At 32.8% G+C, this 27,482-nt stretch overlaps 2 protein-coding genes across 2 annotated transcripts in view; one reads left to right on the top strand and one right to left on the bottom strand.

The window, feature by feature from the left end:
* Positions 1-27,482, top strand: part of LOC118187736 (monocarboxylate transporter 12-like) — a 184,661-nt gene that overhangs the window by 23,975 nt on the left and 133,204 nt on the right. The window lies entirely within an intron of this gene.
* Positions 1-27,482, bottom strand: part of LOC118187735 (monocarboxylate transporter 12-like) — a 78,300-nt gene that overhangs the window by 19,213 nt on the left and 31,605 nt on the right. Inside the window, exons 2-3 of the mRNA XM_035358011.2 lie at positions 4,005-4,148; positions 1,221-1,558 (exon numbers count right to left, since the gene is read on the bottom strand). Coding sequence (XP_035213902.1) covers positions 1,221-1,558; positions 4,005-4,148 — 482 coding nt within the window. The remainder of the gene's footprint in view (positions 1-1,220; positions 1,559-4,004; positions 4,149-27,482) is intronic.

Genomic DNA, 27,482 nt, shown 5'->3' with positions numbered 1-27,482 from the left:
TTCAGTACGTAATCACCTAGCTCTGCAATACATTTCTCGGAGAGCCCACAGGGCTTGTTCATTTTGACTATAGCGTGAACTAATACATCTCTGTTTCTTAACAGGTAAGTGTAGGGTCTACAACAGGCATCTGCAATCTCTTTTGACTATGGGTCCAAATTAACCATAATGCGTGTATAAAGATGAAGTTTCGGGTCAGTGGCATTTTCATTTTAAAACAGTCTTTTTTGGTGAATAATAAAGTAAATTTTATTGAGAAAATAATAACAATACGCTTGTTTTATGCATAAAATGTAAAGGTTTATTATTTTTTAATTTATTAAAATGTTTAAAATATTTTTTAAATAAAAAAAGGGTCGCTCGGTCATTGGTTGCCGAGGCTAGGTCTGAAACGTCGTTCCATCTTTCTCATAACGCTGCATAAATTGCATGACTACAAACAATATTTTTCCTTTGTGTTTGGGCATTAAAAGGCTGTAAATCCATTTAAAACTCATACTGATAAATTTAAAATGTTCTTCAACTAATGCTTCCATACTACTAACATTTATATTAAGTTAGGAATTTCTCTGACGGTGATTCTCCAAGTTAGTTTAAAAGTGGCAATCAGCTCTTCTTCATTGGTTGAGATTCATCAGCATGGAATTGATTTTTAATTGTTACGTGGCTGCCTTTAAAATACTATCACCAATCATAGCTTCTAAAATAATCACCTCCAAACTCGTTGTTAAGTCTGAATAAATTTGAGACCTTTGTTAGTCAAAAATCTGTTGATAATTCGCAGTGCAGCAGTGTTGTGAATCTCCTGCTCCACGTTGATTAAAACTGACAAGGATGATAGTGTGAGAAACTATAACTACTGCTGACAAGTTCAAACATACATGTGTTTACCCAGTGCGTCATGATTACATCAAAACATTTACAAGAACAGAGTATCAAAATTCCTGTTTGTATTTAAATATACTTCTTATTTCATAATACGAGGAATGGGCTGTGGTCTAGTAAGTGCAGATACATGCAGTTTAACAGTACACTTTTATAAATAAGATCGCTGTAATAAGATGCACTTGATAACAATGTGTAAAATACGAGTATTTAGAAAAGATTACGAAATGAGGGAGATATATAAAAATGATAACAATTCATATACGTATACAGACAGTTAAAAAATGATAACGATGCATATACGTATACAGAAAGATAAAAGCGAAGTGTCTTACTTCTGTAGACGCATGATTTGCTCCAATGCCAACTTTCGGTTCTAACAGTGCAAGTTTGCCACCAATCGTTTTCTTACTGGCTATTGCAGCTTGCGTCGGTGCAGGAGGATCTCGAGCCATGAAGGCAGGTATAAGGCCATTTAGTATTATGGCTCCCAAGATCAGGAAACAGCCTTTAAATCCATAGGCGGCCAGTAAGTACTCGATGAGAGGTGGAAGAGCAAATGAACCCACTGATGCACCAGCGTATGCAATACCAGTAGCAGTCGCTTTACGGTGCTTAAAATGCTGATGTATGAGGACGGGATTGAGCGTGACAACAAGTCCATTACCAATTCCTAGAAAAAAATATGATACATGAGAAAATTACATTCTTATTCTCAATTTAAAATTTTAATAGAATATCTTAACTTTATGAAAGGTCACGTTCCAGTTCTTTGCCGTTTAATATTCATACTAACATTGTAAAAGATGTGTTTATAAATATGTACCTAAGCATTTGATTTAGAACTCAGAATTTAAAGTTGAAGCGCATTTTGTAATGAGGAAAGGAACATACAGAGGTCTGCAAATTACAATTAGCAAAACCCTTCATACAGAAGTATATAAAGAGACCGTCGGAGAAAAGTATACGCAATTTAGGCAGATGATATTTGCGTATCGATTTAGGTGTTGAATTATCTTTACAATACGTAATATGTCGTTTGCTGAACACATGAGGATCTTCGTCAAGAAATTACAGCGCATGTGCAGCAATTCCCGCGGACACACTAATCAACGTTGTTCATGCAACCGCTTGTCATCGTACTATGTGTCTGGCTACTAAGGGAAACTATTCTGACATTGTGAGCCCTCTGATGTACAGGTACAGATGCAGGAAGATTGTATTAAACCTCACTTAATACTAACCTAAGTAAGTATAGCGGACCGATTATATTAACTTATAATTCAGTTCGGTATTAATACACAATAAATAATTTTCCTTCATTAAAGTATGGATAAATTTTTTTCTGATGGATCCTATACACATGGTTGAGACAAAGTTTAAGCAAAATAGTTGGTAATAATACATAAAGGTCCGAAGCGGCACTCTGCCAGTTGTCCTCGTCCTCCGTCACCACCCACAGAACTACGTAACAGTAATTAAAGATCGGTGTAGTCATCTGCCTACACGAAAATAATCAATCCTACAGAAAATACGTTTGCTTTAAATGGTATCAAGTACGCAATGACTAGACACCAGAACACATGCTGGCGATCGCCACAGATTAAAAGTCTAATGTTCATGAATCTTGTTTGCCCGTCGAACTGCTACCTATTTACCCATAGTACCAAAATCGTTGGAAGATAGTTCATCAAGCATGAAATTTTATTAAACATAACTGGGACTTTTAAAGCAAAAGTATTTATAAGCAACATTTTTATGCAAAATCTAACTCAGGTCACCAGAATATTTACTTTTACTAAGGCAAGTGGTTTCGGTGTTAACCTTTTTTTTAAAATATAAAAATGGAGGAAAACGCCTATCCACCGCTAATTTGTAAATTCATTTTATTACTTTTTTTATAAATTTATTAAAGGGATTTTCAAGTTTATAATGACTGCTTGTTGTTTGAATAGCAGTAACAAATTTTTGAATAATAGTTTTATAACACTGATGTTAAGGCATCAATTCTCTGAACATTCTTCGACAACGCACTTAGACGTCGCAGTATGGATTGGTTTGGGTTATTTGGATTATGTGAAGTACACTTAAAAGAAGGGATGCTTCCGTGTAAGATCTTTCTAAGAGAAGTTAGCTGGTATTCACACCATGAAGTTGTCATATGTACGGACACGTAAGACAGTTAAATCCTTTTTCGAGAAATGCATTTCTTCCAGCATTAGTTTTAATGGAAAGCTTCTAATAGCAACGTTTAGACAACAGTTTCGTTTATTTATCTGTTTCACGTACGTAGCCAGAATATTTTACGATTCTGGGGGGGAAATTACGTTGGCAGTTCTGTTTCACGTAGGAGAGGAACCAATCAGACGAAGGTTTTGCCTATACTTCTGGCTGGTCTTCTACTATACTTTTTGAGAAATGTTCTTCTTACAGAAGTTTCTTATTGAGTTTTGCGTCGATACGTTTCAGCAGGTTTTTTTTTTTTTTTTTTTTTTTTTTTTACGTTTTAGCAGGGTGATATGTAATCAAGCACGAAAAATCCCATGCAGCCAACCCGAAGTTTGAAGTTGGGTGGAATTACCGATATTCAGCAATCTTACTACTTAGCCACTAGTCGGTAACGGAATAATAGGATTGTAAAAATACTTAATGTATTAATAATGAAAAAAGTTTTAATGTAAAAACTTTTTTTAAATAATGTAAAAAAAGTATTTAATGCTTAATGTAATGAATTATCAATGATTACGAATCACAACAATAAGAGAGAGAAACTCTAATTGAAAAGAGTATAAGAAAGCTAAACACTACAGTTATAACTATTAAAATCTTAAACTGTTTCATACTCAATTTTAAAAAATCAATAATTCGCTTGAAATATTTTTTCCCTATATATACTTTTTACTATTCTAAAAAATGACAGACATTCTTCAAAGACAGAAAATGAAAATTTAAAGAGTAGTCTTTTAACGTATTGTTAATTTTTAAATTTTTTTCGCGAAAATCCATTAATAACTCAATATTAATCAGTAATAATTTAAGACTGATTATTATTACAACAGCATGTTTAAGAATATTATTAGCACCAGTAAGGGAAAAGAAGAGTTTTTAGTCAGCCTTACCTCTGAAAAGTCCAAAGAATATGATGAGGTACATCAACGACGGAGTGAAAAAACATGCTGCAATTGCAACAGCGGACACCAATACACCACTAACTAATATACTTCGAATACTGAAATAATGTGTCAGAAAACCTGCCAGTGGACCTACGGAGAAAGAAAAATATGATGCATCAGTTTCGTATTAAAGCACACATTCTATTTTAGACAACATATATTACTTGCATAAACTGGTTTTTCTAGTCACTTATTACAACAACAACAACAAAAAAAAAAAAAAAAAAAAAGTGGATAAGAAAAATCCTTTTGCTAAACGGCACGCATCTTTCATTAGTAGCTAAGTAATGCAATATATCATTCTGTGCAGAAATAATGTATGGTTCTGAAAACATTTTCAAGCAATTGGCACCAATGGTATAGATATTTGTAAACATTTTTAAGAATTAGGTATATTATTAATTACATCAACTACCTATGTAGATGTAAAAATAATGCTAATAGTTATTAAGAAACGCATATATTGTTTTTAGTTATTTTACCTATTACATTACACGCAATATATTTTATTGTTTGAAGGCAAGAATCTTCAGCCGAAAGTTTGGCAATTTAATTCTTGTTGATCCTGTTGTGGTAACATAATGCAACATTACCTTATGAACCGAGAAACTGAATGTCTATACTAAAGAATTTTCTAATATTAAACATGCGCAAAGTATAAAGCCTAACTTAAGATTACAAAGTCTTTTCCTTACAAGCCATAATTATTAGATTATTAAAATAAATTGCGCAGTCATTTCGTTTAGAAGTCATCGCAATTAGACTTTGAATGAACCTTATCAATTGTATAGGCCCAGTATATTTATATTCTGACATAAAAGTATAATTTTCAAAATAGTGTTTTCGTAATCAAGATTTTTTAATAAGTTACAATAAATGTTAAAAAAACAACTAGTCCCCCCTTTTTTTTTTGTCAGATTCAAGATTTATTTTCGTAGCTAAAGGATTTCACCTTCGAAACAATAGGTCTGCAATTTAATCGCGTTAAAGTTAAATGATTCTTGTTGCTGGTTATTTATCACCTTAATATTTAGCTCTTTGGCGTGTTCTTCTTACTGCATTATTATAATTATGAAAAAATATCTAACAATAATTTTAATATTATAAACCTTCATAAACCTTTCTCCTTCCTCAGGGAGACAGTCTGGACGGAAGATTCATGTTTAAATCCAGTTTATGAATATATTTCAATTGCATAACAAATTTTGAATTTCAAGTGAAAAAGTATTAAATGAATTCACTTCGTTTAATAAATATTTGACTGAAAATAAACTTTTCTGAAAAATTGACAGTCGTTTTAGCTATAATCCATTTCAGCCAAAAGTTGAAAAGATCTTTTTGTTGAAAGATTTTTTTTTTACTTTAAGCAAAACGAATCGCATCATAACTAATGATATGCGTCTCATTATATAGTAAACTAAAAGTTGATATAACGACTGTTCAGCTCTTGTTACGAACACGCACTCGTTTAATCAGGATAAAATGAATTATTCATAGAAATTTCATGCTGATTTTCTAAATTTATTCATTAAAATTTCTGAAGCTGAATGACAACTAACGAAAGAGCTAGACTAAATATTTACAGGCATCGTGGCTCAGCAATAATGCCATCATAGCTGCATTCGTTATCTCCTTTAATATTAGTTTAATTTTGTTTACTTCTGAAGCAAGTTATTCAGGAAAATAAGAAGTTAAAAGCTGGCAATGCTAAAACATTTAACTATAAATTAAATATCCAAAATAAACTACTGCTTTATTGAGTTTTTGACCAAAGATGAGTGAATATTTTTCTAAATGAAAAACGTTTTCTGTGAACGTTTCTGATCTTTTGAATATATTTGCAAGCAAAGCTTATTATCTGACTGCATATTATGTTGGTTAAAGAACAGCAGGCCCTAAAGTCAAATTCATTCCGTGGAATATATATTGGGCTTAAAGATAACGCTTATATTCTGAGAAATATTTGACAATTCCAATTTATACTGTAAAGTGGCTCCAATAATGTATTTTATTTCATAAAAATCTAATTTCCTTCCCTTCATTACTGAAGCATTCTCATCTTTTTCTCCACTTTCCTCTGGCATTGATATTTTCCCTCTTACTACGCAAATATTTTCCCAGTCATCTTCATTCTGCAATAAGCACTCAGTTTTTAATAAAAAAAATCATTCATTTTTTAATAAAAAGTTTTATAAAATATGAAACAGACAATAAAACAAATTCCAAATTCGGGCTTCCAGATGTCCATGCTAAGGTGGAGAACTATGTTATTCAGAATTTGATGACTCTAGGTACCGTTGTTTTTACACAATGGGAGAAACTTACATTCATGCAGATTCTTAATTATTTATTTTCTTTAAACATATTCTACAAAGCGATAATACTTGGTAGCAACGATTTAAAAAGTGATTTGAAGCAAAATGCCGTTTTGGGACTAACAGCCCATTTGGGCTAGAAAGAGGAGAAGAAAGAAACCCTTTTTCTTTAATTTTCACCTTTTTATTATTATCACTACTGCGGTTCGCTAGCTATTTTCAAAGGTTGCATTTGGCCCGTTTGCAATTTAAATTTGAGACACCGCTTTAGAACATTACGCTTTAGAAAAATATTAAAATTATGCATAGTAGAAGGCGCGTTACTATATCAGGCTCATCCAAAGAAATAAATATCATTATTATTAAAGGGCCAACCAGCGGCCGAGCGGTAAAATCGCTGAACACTGGTAGTTCGGTCCGAGGTTCGAATCCCGCGAACGGGCTGGCTGCATGGGCGTTTTCGTGGTTTTCCCCATGTGTAACGTGTATACGAGCCAGTTTCCCTTAGAAAGGCATCCCTCCTCTTAGGCAGATAGCCCTAGTGTGCTTTGCCGTATTCTCAATACACTAACTTTATTACTAAAGTACAAAAGATGTATTTCAAATTCTGTGTATCACACATTTATTCTTTGCAATGCTTTTTCATACACAAATCTTTTGATATTGATCTGCTTTTTTATTCATTTGACGACTTTATATCTGCCTCATTTTAACTGAAAATTGGATGCAAATTTGAATTTCAGAAAGCAAACTATGTTTCTAGAAACAATTTTTACAATAAAATATAATTAAATCTCTAGGAATTGCATTGAAACTGAGCAGTTAATTTTATTTCGTAAAAATTAAAGCAAGTTAAAATAATTCAAATTGGAAAATACATCTGAATTATTGCGATTATATGCTGAAATTTTATTCAATATCTTCGTCTGAAGACTTATTTATTTATAGTTATTTTTCAAAAATAAAATACTTAAAAATTTATACTTAACTTTCAAAGTACATTTAAACAAAATTAAAACATATTACACTTTAACTGCGATTTACTTCTCATAAGCAATATTTATATAAGCTGATGCGTACTATATTTCAATATCGCAGATAAACAGATGTGTACTATATTTGAGTTCTAAACTAAGTATTTCCTATGAGATACTATCATTTCATTACTTCGGAAAAGTATTATTATGTTAAAAACACACTAAAACGTTTATTCACCTTTTTTACAATGGTTAATTTGCCAATAACCAATTTACTCGCTGCCAGATACTTCACTGAAAGCATAAATGTTGGAATCATAGTCACAGAAAACAGATTAATAACACAAGTTACCATATACAGTTGTATTTTGGCTTACTCTCTTAAACACGAAAAAGATGCAGTTTCTTTGCGTAAGAGATGATTTGATTAGTTATAAAGGGACATCATATAAGAAGCATCTTTCATAAATAAACGTATTAAAAGAGATTGAAACATTACTCATAAATGAATTCCACGAAAAAAAGTCGCAGTAATTAGTCACTTTGTCTTATTTTATTATATACAGAAAATCTGTACTCATCATCTTGTATTACTATTAGAATAATATTTGCTTTAACAGCATATAAGTTCCGTTTACTACAATATTGTTGTTTAAGTTATCTTACTTGTGTAAGTCCAGAAATGTTTCTCAACCAGAAGCACGGGAATGCATCTGCAATTGGCATGGACCTCCAGCACCTTACATGTGGCAAAATAAATATGCAAAACTCCATTCCAAGTTTCAAAGAGAATCTTTTGGAGGGACCTCAGAGTCCCCCGCCCCTTTTCTTCTATCATCAAGCCTCTCGAGGTAACTTTTGGTTCTTCAGTATTATAAGTGTCCTTCACCGCTCCATTCACTTAACAAACAACCAAGCCTTTCTTCGGATTCTAACACAAGCCTAACCATACGTCAGCCAACTCTGTTAAACACGATCAGGGCGGCACTATAGCGAAAAGACAGATTTACCTGTCTACATTACTTCTAAAGTGTTTTTTTTTTCAATTTTTTTAAATATAAATAAATAAATTTTCAAAAGATTCTTTCCCATTTCCATAAAGAAGGATATTCACAAATTTAAAACTTGAAACTGCGATTTCTTTCTCAATTTTTAGAATTCTTTTATAGCCCTTGAAGTGATTAAGAGAAAGCCTAAACCACCATTTCAGCCATCTTTTCCGTATATATCTTAATCCTGTGGGCGTATCTTTCACGACATAAATTACCCACAAACATCCTAAAGTGATTCCCAGTTCATTAGTTACTCCACATCTGAAAACATGTGAACAACTGCTGTTCACATTGAATTGCTGAACAACTGCTTAATTGATTTGTCAAATTTATGCAGTCTCATAAATCAGCAAATCAAATGAATAGTTTACGCAATAAAGGCATAACTCAGAACCGACAAGAAAGACCACAAAATTAACTAATTGGTAAACATCGCACGCAGTTCTTATTTCCTACCCTTGATCTCAATTCGTAATATATTTTAAACGAAACGCCTCAACTCTTCTTTTTTCGGATATTCGCAGTCGAATTAGGTAGGCTGATTAAGTCAAAGATTTCGGCTAGTTCGGAATATTAATCTAGCCGCTAAGAAGAGATCTTTCACGTTTCCTTGAACACGGACCTTTCATCCAGATGAATGGCCAAGCGACTGACCTTCCACAAGTCATGTGAGAATATTAAAATCTGCTCACGTGACAGATTCATGGTCTTCCGCAACAACGGAATACCTTTTGTTCATGGCATAAGTCAGATTTGTATGCTAATAAGTTTTTTTGAAACATTAAGGATGTATACATAAAGGCATTAAAAATGGGAATTTTTTTTTCTTTCAGTAACTGCTAGTACATTTGTTATTAGGTTTTCGGAGCCAGTGAACTTATCGGGATTCGAACCTAGGATCTCTTAACTCCCAGATTGTCCAGCTAACCATTTTCATTACCCGAGGCATGCGATATTTTCCGAGTGGGAAGTGGCAAATGACCCAATCCTCTAAATCAAATCAGTAGAGACCATTAGGTAGTTGGAGTAAGAAATGCGAAGAATCAACTTTATCTTCACCAAGATTCGAACCACGGATCTGCTAATTAATTGAGTGGACTTACAAATAATGCACTTGACAAAAACATGCATGAGAAACTGCGATATTTCGTTGTACACTATTCTCTTCCATTATTGTAGATTCGAAAGTTTTACGTCATCTTTTATTATTTAAACAACACAAAAAACTAGTTTAATTCTTCCAGCGCTGAGTTGTCCGATATTAGATGTGGGCTGTGAGCCTTTCAATTTTTATCACAAAGAGCTCAATGTAGTCAGTCCTTAAATGATAATGATAAAGCCAGCGGACTTGTAATTTACTGTGACTCTAAGGCTACACTAAGGCAATACTGCAAGGACATTCAAGATTCACCCAGTATATACACCAAAATCTAGAAACAATCAACCAGATGGGAAAGACATGCATTATACAGTGGATACCATGTTGCACATGTTGGAATCGATGGAAACGAGACAGCCGATGAACTGGCTTAAAAGGCAAGAAATCTCAACAACTCATTTCGCGTCACTTTTGAAGCTGCTAATGTCATTGCCAGATATATACTCAAACAGAAATCTATTATGAAAGGCCATCACATATTTGAGATTGATGCAAACAGAGAAATCACAAAGACCATTACTAGACTGAGAGCCCGCCATTTTAGAGGAACGAAAATTTATGAAAATGGTACCAGATCATATAGAACTTGTAGAAATTGCCCCGAAATGGAGCGTTCTCTAAAACACATCTTCACCTGTCCGGCAATACTTGCAGCTCTGCAGAGCTTGGAGCAATTTCTTTTCCAGAGAGACCTGTATAGTGAAAAGATAGTGGAACTGGCAAAAGCAGTAATTTTCAAGTATGAAACCATTTGACTTATCAAAAGACACGACACCAACCAACCAACTGAATGCGTTGATTGAGCTTTAAACTTTCCATACAAAATGTCAGGATTGCATATAATATAACTTCAATATTGTTCAACAAACTTCAATATTGTTCAACAAACTTCAATATTGTTCAAAACAATTTTTAACTAATCACTCATTTTGTTGAACATTTAAATTACTATAACGAAAAATGTATATAGTGATAATGTCAAAATTCCCCATCAGAGATATTACTAAAATTGTTAATAAATGCATAACAAATGTACTTAAAAGCTTACATTCGAGAACACTAGTAAAATAACTGACAAATTATTTCACAGCATAATGTGGAAAAAAAATTCCTCTTATTATTTTTTTCCCTTAAAGCAGAAAAACTAAATCCCTCTGATTATTATTTTTTCCCTTAAAGCAGAAAAACATAATTATCAGATGCAAATATGAGTTCATATAGCATACTGAATCACAAATATTGAAGGATATCCTGCACAAATTCATAGCGCTTTAAGACTTTAAAATACCTCCGAAGATTTTTAGAACCAAAACCAACGACTGCAAAAAACCAACTTTAAATTGTTTTTATTTCGTATTGCTTATTGAATGTTTTGTTTTTGCATATTTTATTTCAACAAAAACGCTTTTAGCAACTGAACACTATAGACTGCTTTAGTTGCAACTAAATGAAAGACAAGTATTGCAGCAATTAGTTTTACTTGGCGTGTCAATTCCTTTCTAAAAGTAGTGAATAAATGATGTTACTTCTCGACATTTATGAAAGCGGACATAAACATCTACGTAGACTGTATGTGCTGAGTCATCAGCAATTGCATGGGCATATGTCAGTAAATTAACATGCATACTTCTGCCTTAAGTGCTATAAACTGTTACAATTTTAAACTACGCCGTCATGCTGTCTTAAATCGCGGAGTTAATATTTGTCCAACCAACATACACTTTGGTAGAATATTAAACATATTTTTCAGCTCGTGGCATGCATATTTTAAAGATTTCAAATCTTTCTAAATAACCAATTAAGGAACTGCTAAAATCTGCACCCACCTAAAAGAAGGTAAGTCAGATAGATGCTAGACCAATGTTTCCCAACCAAAACTTTTAAGCTTCCTTTCGCATATACATAATTTTTAATATTTAAAAACTGAAATTTTCACAAAAGAAACTTGAATGATAGCTTTTAGGAAGAAATAACTACGAAATTTTATGAGCAAACACAGTAAGTGAACTTTCAAAACATGGAGTACTGAAATTCAAGAAAAAACACATTGTAGTGAAAGTTTTTTTTTATTTTAAGTATTAGTAATTTTTATTATTTAAATTTAGCGAGTTTCTTGCGCCTGATACTTCCTGCAAAGAAATTTTATGTCAGATTCCAATTTAGATAACTTGAGTCTCAAGTCTCCCGGTTTCTTTCTTTCTTTCTTTTTTTTCCCTTTTTTTTTTTTTTTTAAAGCAGCAAATCATTTATGGCACTAAATCCGCATTCAGTAAAATATGAAGATGGAAACGGTAATAATAGTTCTCTTGCAAATTTTGCTGCATTTGGATATCTGATTCTGGTTTCCTCACAAAGCTATGTCATCACTCCTTTTATATTAAATAAAGTTTTAATTGACTGATCATTTTGCATTTCTGCAAGTTCTTTTTTTACTGCATATTTGAAATGTCAGCCAAATCCACTAGCATTGGCTGCATCATCCAAGTTGGAAAATCAATTTGTTTTAAGTTACAAAATCTTTTAAATCAGCCGATAAAATTTTCAGATTATCGACAATAACAAGTATAGCGGTAGTCGCCTTACATTTTTGAAGCCAATGAGACTTTTCAAACTTTTTGTGGTAAACAGTATATGCCTGACATAATTCAACAAAGATAATGAAACCAAATATCTTCCTTTTGCATCATAAGTTTTATTTGCTCCTTGAAGTTGTTTATTTAATATATTTAATTTTTCAAAGATAAATAACTCACAATTGCCTTGTTATCATGCGTTAACGGATTTTTCATTTCAGGTTTGTGGCTTAAAAAATAACTAAGAGTATCAAATAGTTCCATAAATCTTTCCAAGCAGTTCCCTTTCGACAGCCTTCTTACTTCAGTGTGAAGTGCAAGTCTCATATAGTCTTCATTTTGTTCTTCATAAAATAACTTGAAAAGACGTTCACATTTGGCCCTAGCTTTAATAGCATTGATACACTTTATAACTAAATTTAGTACTTCATTTAGAACAGGCGAATTGTTTTCAGCTACCAGGTTTTCTCTACGAATAACACAATGCACAAGAAGCCTTTCTGGATTCTCATCTTTTATCAATTTTAAGCAACCCTCTTCCTTATTCCGTGCTTTATTTTTCAACTATCATATTAGGAGCACCATCTGCAGTACAAGATGTACTATATTTTTTAGCTTACTATAAATATCTTTGGAGGTAGTGGTGCTTTCTAATGATTTACAGAACATTTCTTCGGCAAAATCCTATTTATGAATATATCTTACACAAGTTACAAGTAAGGCCTCACTGTCTCTCAAAGTTGGTTCATCCATTTGCACCGAAACTTTTCTTGTTTTCAGCTTTTCGACAAGTTGTATTCCAATATCCTCACTCGTTTAATCTTTCTTCTGCAAACAGTATTGTTATTTAGTGGCATAGCTTTAACGTCTTTGTCATCTTTTTCTAGAACAGTTTTAAATGCTGATATTGATGGCTTGATTAAATTCTCCCCTATAGTACAGCTTTTCTCAGATTAAGCGATGAGTAATGAAATTTGATAAATAGCCTCAAGAGCACGATTAACAGTTGCATTATGAGCAGTAAATAGACACTTTCATATTACTCTTTTTTCAAAAATTTTCCTTAAAGTGTGAAAATAATCCAAATCTGAATTAATATCAGCATTATGTTTCGCCTTCAAATGTGCCTCAAGCGACCTAGTTTCACTGATTTGTTGGTCAGGCATTATTGGCATAAAAGGACAAAAGTTGACCGTTTATGGACCGGGTATGAAACCAAATTTTAAATGTGCCTCCGAATACTGACGAACGTTTTCTCTTGCTTGCAAAGTTCATTTCACTAAGGGCTAAAAGAAACAAATATAAGATCAATACAAATAAAGCTGAAAGCAGCTGCTGTTGCCATTCAAGGGAAGAATAATATACCGGTCGCCATTCCTACAGTAAAAAATAAAATAAATTCGTTGGCTGAAATGTGCGAGAAACGTCTGTAAAGCATAATGTGTCAGTTATTTAAATGCCTTTAAAAGCATTTAAATGTCCATGTCTACAGCGAGAATTCTTTATAAAATATTTAAAATGCACCCCAATTTAAAAACTTTTTTACGTATACATCACTTACCTTTTTCTTTTATTTTGGGGAATAAAAAATGAAATTTCGAAAAATTTTGACTTCATGAAACATATTTAGAAAATCCTTTGTCCCCTTAAAGTCTGCACGAGTCCATTTTCGAATTGCCCTCTTTAACAGTCGCACTGCCCCTCTGTGAGGCGTAGGCCCCACGTTGGGAAACACGGTGCTGACAGTAGACGGGAATGGCGTACCAAGCCATATCATTTGATTAGAGATATCATATATGCTGATTCATTAATTATTAACCTGTACATAATGCAAGAATAAATATTTACCTTAACCAAACTTTGAATTAAATACTGATGTAGGAACACTGCTTACATGGAGAATTTAAAATAACAGAATTACAATCTGCCATGGAACACGTTGTGTCGTTTTTGAACTGCCTTTTGTTTTAGATTGGCAGTCAGCTTCCGCTAAAACTGTACCGTCCAGGGCGGCCTTATGGAACAACTTGCCACTTAGATTTCTATTATACCAAAGTTATTAACATAAAAGTTTATATTCATATTTTGTGATTATGTGTATACTGCAGAAGGGCAGTGGCAAATGGAGAATGAAAATGATAGAAAATAGTGATTTTTTTATACGCTAGATGATTGAATTATTTAAAAATATCATATTTATCCAGCTTTTGTAATGAATTCTTTTCAAATTCGTTTCGCTGATCACGTTTTCTTTGACAACAAATACGCAGCATAACCTTGCAAAAACACTGCAGGTAATACAAAGAAATCTCTATAAGATGGCTTTAGATTATTTTGATCTTCTGTGAAAGTGGTTCTCTTAAAGAAGTGACGCGCAATATCGATGTTTATGTACTCAGAAATATGGATCATTTTTCGAAATACGAGCAGCAGAAAAAAAAAAACTTAAGATAGCTTTTTTTTCACTTTTTGGCAAGGATAATTTACTTGGCGAACTTCTTAATTTATAGCAAGCTATTTTCCTTTTCTTTTCTTCATTGCAGACGAGCGGAAAAAAGTCATGATTCAAGGCCCGTCCACACGAGTACGCTCAAAACGTAGCTCGATAATTTACTTGGCGAACTTCTTAATTTATAGCAAGCTATTTTCCTTTTCTTTTCTTCATTGCAGACGAGCGGAAAAAAGTCATGATTCAAGGCCCGTCCACACGAGTACGCTCGAAACGTAGCTGACGAACGCGCTTTTACGTTACCAGCGTAAAAGCGTCCAAACGAGTACGCTTGCGAAGAGTGCGTTTAACCAATAGAATTATTTTGCGCAAAAATTACGTGACGCTGTAATATAGCGTCGACAGAGCTGTATCTTATTACTTCGCTGTTCTTCTGTATGTTTGCGGCAAGTTGTCCGAATCAGATGATTTTTTTTATAGCTGAAACTTTACTATTATGTGCAATTATTAAGCAGAGGCAAAACCGCAAAAAATGGCAAGAATGGGTCCGAAAGATTTATTTAGAGCGACTTGTTCAAAGAGTTTGAGTTTTTTTTTTTTTTTTTTTTACTGCCTCGTTTGCGAAAAGAATATCTGGAATTATTAAATTCCTACTATTAGCTCACACTCTCCCTATATCTTGTTCAAATTTTCAGTACATAAAATGCTTTTTATTCATCCACTCAAGTTCAAATACAATTTTTTAAACTTGCAGTGAATGACACTTGATGTTAATACAGCTTTTTCACATATTAAATTTTTTTTAATTTTTAATTTAAAAAATTATGTTTGTATTTTTATTTATTTATTTTTGTATTTTTAAACTTTTCTTTGTGGACCTAAGTAGGAATTGACTTAATTTTTTTTTTTCGGGGAGGGGGTATATTACTTGTTTTTTAATTCCTTCAGGATGAGTATCGACCAGTTTGACAGACTTGCAGATTCTATATCGTAGGAAAATTAGGATTTATAAAATTGGTTTGGAATACAGTATATAAAGAGAATTAAATTACTTAATTCTCTTTATATACACTATCCACCATATAATAAAACCAACTTCATATTTTTTTAACTCGCTCTCCCTTGGTCTTTTGTTTTTCTTTTTATTTATTTTTGAATTTAGAATGAGGTTCAAACTTTGGACAGTTTATGAGAAATTATGTGCATGATAAAATATGAAATAAAGTAAAAATAGAGAATTTATAGATGATATATGATAAAGAGATGCAGATATATTTTTACATAAGGATTTCTATTTGCACTGCACATTTTTAAACTAAATTAAAAACAATAGTAATAATGAATAAAATAAGAAATGAAAACAATAATGATAGGTAAAATAAGAATATAATGATTCATGATTAAATATAAAAAACACGTTTCAAAATGAGAAAAGCTAACTGAATTACACCGTCTACGGGTGAGGTTCGAACTTGCCACCTTTCCATTCCTCCGCCACCAAAGCAGCGCGCTGACCACTCAGCTATCTATGATAATAGTTCTTGTAATAAATAATGTAACAAGTAGAAGTCGCTGCAAAGGTAATTTAATTAAACTTCAATAAATGATTGCTGTATGACACAAGTTGTAACTTTCCTCCAAAATTTCATAATTGTATTTTATTGAATACTCTTTCACAGTCAACTGCTTTATTTTAGAAGTTATTATATTGCTAAAGTTAGTTTTTGGTGTATTTAATATTGGGATATTTATAGAGCTTTTTATTACACATGATATAGCCAATATTTATAATAATTAAGGAGAATTTTGTAAGGCAGAAACTTTGATTTCGTAGAAACTGTAATTTATTTAGGTTCCTATTACTTACGGTGTTATAAATAGGTGATGCATATGGATATACTAATCGGATCATTGCTTTATAAGTATGCAGTTTTCCCCTTTAATGAGAATTTTAAATGTATACTAATATCTACGGTTTGAGAAATCTGAAGATGGCGTGAACAATGCTGATTATTTTATTGCCGTATACAGTTATATTTCTAAGCAAAAACTCATCTCTGTGTGGCTCTGACGCCATATTGAAACGGGTAAGCAAGAAGGTTTTCTGATTATGACACGTGATAAGAACTCGGTCGACTATTGGCTATACGCGCGCGTCGCGGGCCAAAAAGCTGAACAGGAGCGTACTCAGTTTTACGTCTTCTGCGTCCTGCGAATTTACGCCGGCGTCAAAAACGTTACGTCAACTACGTCGGGAGCGTCCTCGTGTGGACGGGCCTTCATACTTTCAAATAATTTTAACAAAATGAGTAAACCACATTTGGCGTTATTATCGCTCAAAAAAAAGATGCCAGATTTCAAAACGCGTCAATATGTAATCTCCTATATATCTTGGAAAATTTTAAATAAAAAACTCCAATTTAAAATATAAACTCCAATAAAAAACATCTACTTTAAGAGGATGTTAAAAATTTTAAAGGTTATAATACAAAAATGTTTTCGAAAAATTTATAAAAAATAATTAAAACGCAAATTTTAAAAATAAATCATAAAAAATGTTTGAATTATATTTGGATTAAGACTAAATTTCGAATTCTGGAAGAAGAAATCAAGTAAGTTTAATAATAAAATTGATATTAATATCAAATTCAATTAACATTGAGAAGCTAAACTTTTGAGAGCTAAATTTTGAAAAACTACTCGCGCGATTTTTACAAAATTTGGCAGTTTGGTATAATTTGAGTCGTAGAATCGAAATATGGAAAAAAAATTGCCATGTTATTTCAGAAGACCGATTTTGTGTCAAAATACCTATATTAGATCGACCTTATATATAAATCTAATACATGTCTTAAGTCGCACTTTCGAGACATGAAAAACGCAAGTTGAGTATCGTCAATCGGCCTAGAACGAGAGATATAGAACTGTCTTTTTTTTTTTCGCAGTGTACATGCATTATAATGGACTTCATTTAACATTTAATTCGACTTAAGACATATCCCTGCATTAAAGAATGGAAAAAATTGCATAAATATTCAAATTATTATTTTGGAATGATACGCTGTTTTCACTAATGTAATATGTAATGTTTCACTAATGTAATGTTCTTTGGTAATATGATTAGCAGGGATAGAAAAATAAATAGAAGGATTAAAAGCAAAAAATATCCAGACTTCATTTATATTACTACGCAGTATATCTTCAAACAACAGAACTTTAAATGTTACAGTTAAAAACCACCTACTGACTAAGAACATTACGAGTTAATAACCATAGTCAAAACACGTATGGCAAAGAAATATATAAGCCGATAAGTTTATTATATCATGTGAGAACAGTTAAAACTCTATAGCTAATCTAGGAAACAAACGACCTTCTTTTTATAAATCTTAATCTCACTTTTAGAGTCACGGCTGCTTGCACCGCGTACGCAGCCGTCTCCATTGTGTCAGAAAATTATTCTTCTTCTATCAACTAACTTACGTAACCTGCCATTTATGAAAATATTTAAATAATAATAATATATAAAATAAAATATTTAAAAAGCCGAATAGCACTAGTAATGATTAAGTATTACTATGAATTTATAAATTCAATACTTTGGTTCATATACACTTCGTTTTTTCAAGAGTTATATCTCGCTCTAACGTTATCTCTCCATAATATCCTATTTAATTCATTATTCTCTTCAAGGAACGGCGTCTTAAAATCTTGATATACCACGCCTTTAATAATTCATACCAGCGACTCACGGAATAAGAATATAAATGTGGTAGTTTGGATTAAGTTCTTAGTGAAAAGGCTGGTTACATGGAGTTCCGTATTTCTCTTCTGGATCATGTGAATACCAGCTAATCTTCTTTGGAAAGCCCACGATGAATGTATTTTCTCCAAGGCGCAAAGTTATCATGTGCTTTCCTGTCAATAATGACACAACCCACCAATCTTTGCAATTACCAAGTTTCTTTGATATTGCAAGATAGATTATGGAAAAGCATACTTAAGAGTATCTTCCAAAAGGAAAGGATACCATTATGGAGGAATTTCTCAGAAAAACTGGTTCGTATTTACGTTACACATAAAGAAAATAACAGCAACTACTGTGCAGTCAGCCCGTTCGATTTGAATCCGTCTAGTATTCAGTTTGTTAAAACAAACGTTAAAGAAGATTGTTAGAAAATTGAAATAAATTTTCTTTTGCAAAAATGCCAGTGAAAAAAATATTCTGTGTTTTGAAATAAATTAAATTCTGAATTGCAAGTTTTGCCATTGTCAATGTAGTACGAATATGTTCTCATCATTAATATTACACATTACCATTAGGTTTTTCATTCCGGAACTCTTGCAAATGGAAATTAGTACAGTGAAGTACTTCATAAAAATATATATACTAAGGTTTTAAAAAATTGCGCATCTTGAAAAAATCGCCCAACAGTCTGAAATCTTAATACTCAAGTACCTCTTAGCCAGGCAAGCAAAGAATGCAAAATATGTGTATTTACAATGAATGCATATCTCGATTATAAAGCACATGGGCTTAAGAATCACAACACTTATCGGAAGTACATATCAGTTACATTTTTTGGCTCCTATTTTAGTTCGAACTACTTACGTGGCAATGTTGTTTGCATTCTCAAATCAGAATCTCTCGAAGACCCAACTGATGGTAGTACAAACAGCTGGGAGAGTAAGACAGATGTCCAATCTCTGCCTTCAGGAAACCGCACTGACCGTCCAGCGCAGGACTATTGCTATCAGTAGTTCCAAAAAGTATCCATAACCCGTATGAAAGCAGCGGTATCTTGAGAGGATCAATGCAAAGATACACCAGATGTTTACTACCTGGCATTCAGAACCACTTACTCACATCTGTGGATTTGTGTCCGAAAATTAGCTGGTGTAGATAATATCACAAATCGCTACTGCAAAATAAATGGCAGAGATTAAATTCCATTGATACCTCAGTATTCCTTATGATGTGTACTACTTAATTCATGCAGACTGAAGGCAATCCTTATTATGGTGGCGCTGCTGTGAAATCTGAATGCAGCTACGGGTATCAACTAGGCCAGCACCCCTGTAAATACCACAAGCGACTGAAATACGGCCAAACCTAGCTAACTGTTAAGCTTCTGCCCCAATTTGAGGAAGAACACTTCGCAGTCGGTACGAGGGTCATTTAACCTTCTTCCTTTATCACTAACCTTTCGAGAGGCCTATCGGCTCGCCTTGTATTTTGAGCGCCCCCTTGCCACACAGACACTATATGCTTACAAACATAAATATTTTCTCCGGAATTCGAATCTGATTGATACGGCAGTCGGCTATTAACCACTATACCGAGTGGACATGAATACAACGTATTGTAACAGAACCGCACCATATTCAGCAAAAAGAAATGGTTTTGTTAGGATCAGATGACCCTAAAAGGTGTGTGGAGGAGGTCTAGGCAACGTTTCTTATTCCACAACTTATAAATTCGAATACCTGGCATTTGCAGAACGGTCTCTTGTCCAGTATGCCGTCACGCTAAGCGACCTATGTGACTGTGAGAGATGACAATACCCCATCTTAGACTCATTTTCAGTTCAATATCATAACCTGCATTTTGGACATCCGTGCACTATTAGCTTCACTGATAATCATGCGGACATAAAATGACTTTTGAATGGTAATCTCTCTATAAATGTATATTCATACCACATTTCATTAAAATTCGTCCATTATTGGTTAATAAATTTCTCCTAGTGCTGTGGTAATCGAAGTAAATTTGGAAGTTATTGTTATTTTATACACATATGGGGTTGTGTTGTACGCAATTTTTTTCATCAAGAGTGACTATTTCATAGAGAGTTATTTCCCAAAGCGATCATATTATAAATTATAGAATTATTCATTAAATGAATATTTTTAACCTGTTACAGACCAAATCCTGCAAATTACAGAAATCAAAATTTAAAGAAATAAAATTAAATGATTGTTATTCATGACTTGAATGTAAGTGTATGCAGTTTGTGGCTAAAATAATTCAATAGGACACTTATTTAATTATATAGAAAGCGAATTTTCATAATGCCTCTATACATTAGATTAAAGTGAAATTACACGAAATTTAGCAATAAATAGAAATATGTTAACTTGTGGAAGAGAAAACATTTATACAGCATACTAACTGCCTATTCACTAAAAAAATGACAAAATGTTTAGTTACATTGTAGAGTCATTAGGATATTTAGAAGCAGGAGATGTGTAAAGGAAGAAGAAAATACTTTACATACTCCAGATTTGGGTGTCCGCCGATAACATCACGGCAAAAACATCGCGGACGAAAACGTCGCGGAAAAAACAACGAAAGGGGAAAACGTCGTGCCACAAAACATTGTGGGAGAAAACATCGCAAAGAGAAAACACCGCAGTTCTAAAACATCGTGGTACAAAACATCATAGTCGAAAATAAAGCGGTTCAAAAACTTCGCAGTTTAAAAACATCGCCATCGAAAATATCGTGGTAAAAAATAAAGTATCTACAAATCATCGCATGACGATAACTTCGCAGACATGCTTTTTTCAGGTTTTAATAATTGTAAATAGATATTGCCATAATGATTTGTGAGCGCAGTACGTAAAGAAGGATAATATTTACTTTCACATATTTTATTAACTGATAAATTTTTGCTGAAAAAGTAAGAAGGAAACTTAAGCATAAAAAATTAAATGCAAATTATAGATTATACTTTTCATGAAAATTACCAGTAAAAACTTTATAAAATGATTTATTAATGGACTTTGTTAGTTAACTATGTCGGTTTAAAATTCTATTAAGTGCTATAAGTTGCATTAATGTTGCTATAAGTTGCATTAAAGTTTCATTCTTATTTTCTCAGCAAAAATTTATTAGTTAATAAAAAGTATGAAAGTAAAAATTACCCTTCTTTCCATCTTGCGATCACAAATCAATATGGGAATATCCATTTGCAGTTATTAAAGCCTGAAAGAAGCATGTCTGCGATGTTATCGTCATGCGATGATTTGCTCGCTTTGAACTCCTTGAATTTGTTAATCAATTCATTTTTACAAAATATGTTTACAAAATATGGAATCGATAATAAAACAAATTTCAAATTTGAAATTTGGGCTTCCAGATGCCCATATTTGCAGGATGATTACGTCATTCAAAATTCGATGGCTCTAGGTACCGTTGTTTTATCATAATGCGAGAAACATATATACATTTATGCAGATTCTTCATTATTTGATTTCTTCAACCATAATACAGGATGATAATATTTGGTGGCAACAGTTTGAAAAGTGAAACGGACATTCAGAGTGATTCGACGCAAAATCGCAAAATGAAAACAATTGTCCCTCAGGGACAAAGCCCCTTTCGACTAAAATTATTTAAGATGAAATCATCACTGAAAATTTATAAAATAACGCAAATACTAAATCTGTAGAGTTTCATTTGATCTGATAATGCTAATTAGTCCAATAACCTTAACACACGTGAAGCAAATTATCGCTATGTCTGGAACAGTAGTTAGTCCTGATTAGGTTAAAATAGCCTTTTTTTTTTTTTTTGTAATTTAAACAGAATTTAGAACACAAAGGCGTTCTCTTGAGCTACAATATAAGCTACGACTCGTGGTGATGCAACTAAACAGAATAATCAAATTCAAGTTAAGCGTGGAACTGCAGTCAAGGGCTACACAAATTACGTTAATGTACTAGACGTTTGCTCACTACTCTACCGAAGCGTCAGAATAAGTGCCGGCAGCGAAGGAACGCAACTATATACTGTCAATTTTTTCCTCCTCGTAATAAAAAAATAATTAAGTAAATTCATCGGAGTGCAACGATTTTCTGTAGCCGTAGTCAGCGCTTAATTTCTAATATTCGAAATGCTCAAGTCCTATGGAAGTCCGTCAAGAAAGTGCAAGAAAAATAAATAAATAAAATAATAAAAATTTAAATTCAATAAACTGTAAAGAGATTAATAAAAATGCAACAAATTATTAAATTACTGATAATAAAATAATAAAATAAAATAATAAAATAAAATATCGCCATTTAAGCAGGAGCCATTAATGATTTAAAGCCCTGTCGGAAATTACAATTTCACGTATCAGTATACAGTATAAAACACCATTTCAAGGAATGACAGAAACAAAGACAAGTCTTTTTTTCACCACTCATAAATGATAAAACGGTTAAAGCGTCACTAATGAGAATAGAAAGAATGCCCGAAACCGAAAGAGAGTATTTGGAAGGAAATTTTAACACAGACGTGTAAGTATGAAAACAAAAAAAGCAGAATCCAGCACTTTCTGATCATCATCCTCTGCCGGTGTACTAGTTGTCAAGAACATTTCGTAGAAAAACCTGTATATTTCTCCCTGAATCAGAGACCTGAAATGTAAAGTGTCAATTTTCATTCCTCTATTTGGTTATATCATTCCAAAACGTCTGCAGTGTTCTTTTCCGTGAGAGGTTACTACGTGTGACATTGGTTGTACACGGCCAGGGTGATTGATCATTTCTAGTACTTTCATGAACGAAAAAATTTACCTCCTTTTAAAATTCATTGCACTTGCTGGAGAAAAAGGCTTTAGCATATGGGTAGCCTTTACCATGTGGGGTTTTCTTTCTTTAGAAGTCTCACCTTCCATAAAAAAAAACTTGATTTTCGGGGAGCCCTCTTATTTAGGGCTCCGGTTCGCTCTGTCTATATTTACGGTTGGTGACAAAAACTGAGAAGTACCGCAGCCAGACTCCTGTGTCTTCCGGCGCAATTTAAGCTCCAGCCGTAGTAGTACATAATGAACGGTTTTAATATTAATACCATTATTAGTGAAAATTAGTAACAGCAACATCGTATCTCAAAAGAGCCGTCCAACCAGTGTAGTGGTTAGCGACGCTGACCGAAGGTCCAGCCTCGAATCCCGGAAAAGGCATGGATGCTCGTAAGCGTATAGTGTATATGCGGCAAGAGGTCACACAAAGCACAGAATCAGCCAAAAGTTGTCTCGAGAGGTTGATGGTAGGAGAAGAGGGTTGAGAGACCCACGGACCACCTTCCTGTATACTCTTCCTCAGAACTAGGATGGAACTGTACCTGTAGGACCAATAGTGAAACTCTGGTGACCCGTATACCTCTGTACCTCTTGTGACCTGCACTTCTTGTGAATTTTGACAGTTTTGGGGGACATTGATAATTATATGTAAAATAAATAGTCATTAATAGTAGAGGCAACCTACATATCTTCCTGTATGTGGGTGTACTGTATGTATACCGTGAGTTCTTAAAAGCGCGGAAGCTTAACGGTTAATTAGGTAGTAGTAGTAGTAGTAGTAGTAACGGAGGACGTGGGCACCATCCCTCTGATTACGGCTAATCGGTTCTGTCCGCCCTTGTCTAATATTTATTAATAATTCAAAAATTTTTACATTGCCATATATTGTGGCTGATTTATAAATAAAGTCTATACAATAATATTATTCACATTATTATCATAACTTATTAAATAAATTTTTTTTGGAGAATTTTCTCATATGAATTTCTTTCTTTTGTAATTTCTCTTTATTTTAAGCAGTCTATATATTATTTCTTTATCGTGAAGTTTATTTTATAGACCTTCTGAACTATCTTCAATATATGTAAGTAAGAGTTTATTATAGCTTCGCAGTCACATAGAATAGTTTCCAACTCTTAATGGTCAAGACTTATTTTACCCCAAATTCTTCTTAGCATATCACTTTCATACTGCCTCTAAATTTCGTAAATATCTGCAATTAAAGAGCTTTTACGTATTAAATCCATACTTAGCTTCGAATCTTTTAACAATAACTGATAGAAAAAGGACTTACGATCTGAGATACTTCAAATTTGCGAGTATATAATATGAATGGTATATTATACCATTCGTATTATACTCTTACGCTATTGATTGTATCATCTTCGTATTGGGAAAATTGATATAAAGATTGGGTATAGTGTATCAATCTTCGTATTGGGATTCTTCATCTTCGTATTGGAAAGAAAAATTTGGCTTCAAAGCATATCAGTAACGAGATCTCCATATCTTCCTGCCGTGCGTAAGAACTATTCTGTCTCAGAAAAACTTTTGGCAAATCACTAACAAAGTTTACTCATTCCAATAATTTAAGCTACACAACGTCACATTAAATTAGATCCTCAAGAAATAACAACAATACATAAAATGCAAAATAATTTCAAATTTACTATAAAACGCTTTAAATTTAATGTTATAATAAGCGATAAAAATTTATTTTTGCATTCTAGAGAATGGGAAGCATTTCCCCCCCCCCTTTTTGTTTCTGGCCCCTAATTTCGGGTAGTGCAAATAAAATCACAAACCTCTCAAAAACTTTCCGATCGAGTTTCGGTTCGATCTTTGAATATTGCTTCTAGAATGCAGAGAGCCTCTCATTACATTATGCCTGATACGGTTAATTAGGTACAGCAATAGCTAATACATACCAAAAACATCGCGCACGAAAACGTCGCGGAGAAAACAACGCAACGCGGAAACGTCGTGGTACAAGACATCGTGGGAGAAAAGAAAGCAAAAAGAAAACATTGTAGTTCTAAAACATCGTGGAACAAAATATCGAGGTAAAAAATAAAGCAGTTTAAAAATATCGTCGTTGAAAAAATCGTGGTAAAATATAAAGTACCTAAAAATTATCGCATGACGATAACATCGCACACATGCATTTTTCGGGTTTTAAAGGGAAGTGCATTTTCGCATAATGATTTGGGAGCGAAAGGAAGAAAGAGGGATATTTTTGCTTCTATATTTGATATTTCTGAATGAACTAATAATCTTTTGCTGAAAACGCAAGAAGGAAACTTAAGCATTAAAAAACTGAAAATGAAAAGAAAATTAATACAACTTACAGCACTTAATTTTAAATTTACATAGTTAATTTCAAGTTTTATTAATTTTTTATAAAGTTTTACTGATCATTTTTTATGAAAAATACAGTCTAAAAATGTTTAGAAAAAGGAAGATAAATAACTACATAAGTTTACCTCTCTACTAATTGCTTAGTTAGTTAATCATTTTTCATGAGAAATACAATCTAAAAATGTTTAAAGAAAGGAAGCTAAATAACTGCATCAAGTTACCTCTACACAAATTGTTTAGTTATTATTAAATTATTATCTTTCATGTTTGTTAATCTATTATTATTTTAGTGAAAATTATATCTTTTTTAGTTTCCGTTTTTTCTTAAAGAGTCGTTAACATTTTTACTCTCTTTCTTTCTTGCGCTACCAAATCATTATGAGAAAATGCATTTACAACTTTTGAAACCTGAAAAACGCATGTGTGCAATGTTATCGCCATGCTATGATTTTGTAGGTACTTTATTTTTTACCACGATATTTTCGACGACGATGTTTCTAAGCTGCGAAGTTTTTGTACCGCTTTATTTTCGACCACGCGATATTTTGTATCACGATGTTTTAGAACTGCGACGTTTTCTCTTTGCTCTCTTTCCTCCCACGATGTTTCGTACCACGACGTTTTCGCCTTGCGTTGTTTTCGTCTGCGATGTTTTCCACTGTAATTTACTGGTGAAAATGCCCTTAAAACGTAAGTGGGCATAATATCAAAGACAAAAGAACGGTTTAAAACACTAAGAAAAACGTCGCTTAGTTTTTTTTTTTTTTTTTTTTTTTTTTTTAATACTGCTAAGCAGAATGCTATGATAAGTTGAAACATGAGTTGATGATTTTATGCGAGTTATTAATAAATAAACAGCTAGAGGCAAGTTCGCAGAGAAGAGGTGGAAGATAAGTTGGATCCATGATAGCTGGAGAATTCATAACCAAATAGTGTGAAATTCTCTTATATTGTTTGACATCAGTTAAGCTATTTTATTACGGCGAAGCCCATTCGGGCTATCTGATGAAAGGAGGAACTTTCTAAGTGAAAGTGGCTCGTATTTATGTAAAAAAAAAAAATGCACCCATGGAATTAACCTGTTTGCCCGCTTTCGAGCTCTGGTATTCAGCTGGTAGGGTACGAACTGCGCCAAATTTGATCGAAGATTCCCGTCCCCCTCTTTCCTAATCCACGAACTGCGCGACGTTTCTTGTCGTCTAATTCTTTCCCAAGAAGATTGGGTGCTACAAAAAGTCATTTATCGCCATTAATGGAACATTCTATTGAGACTGCAAGTCTTTGCTTTCGTTTATCAATATTGTAAAAATTGCGCATGCAAAACAAATATTAATTTAAAGTCTGGCGTGTGCTAAAGTAAAAATAAATTTCTTTTACACTCATTTTAAAGTTTTATGATGCTTAAAGCAATGATGAGCCAGATCTTTTTTATCCTCTGTAAGAATCAAAAACTTTCCAAGTTGTAGGTTTTAGTCCCTGATAGATAGTTTTGAATAGTAAAACTGATAGATTATTCACATACACAAAACTGACACATAATCAACCTGTCAAATATCGGATTTGTAGCTCACCTTAAATAAGTTTCTTATCTAGATAAATATTAACAAATCTTCTTAGATAGCAGAATGGTTTTAACTTTCAAATTTACCATTTTAGGTAAACAGTTCTAATTTAATTAAAAAATTCTCTTTATTAAATCTAAAAATTGAACTTCTTAAGTCGTTCTAAATTCACACTAATATTATTGAAATATATTCCCGTATTAAGCTTTCCATTTTTAGTTATTGAAGTTATTTTAAGATTATTTAACTTTGTTACAAATTCCACATTTTAATACTAGAAACATTTAAATATTTATTCTGTTTTCCACCTGATGTACTTTGGCATACATTTAATTTCTAATACACATTTAATTAATAAATTAATAATTATGAGCATCCGCAGAATTTTCATAATTAAAAAAAAAAATTC

This window comes from Stegodyphus dumicola, chromosome 3 (assembly GCF_044657685.1).
Source record: "Stegodyphus dumicola isolate Sdum_Otavi_A_Nest chromosome 3, ASM4465768v1".
NCBI lineage: Eukaryota > Metazoa > Arthropoda > Arachnida > Araneae > Eresidae > Stegodyphus > Stegodyphus dumicola.
The sequence above is the reverse complement of the archived record's forward strand: the minus strand, read 5'-3'. Positions and strand labels throughout refer to the sequence as shown.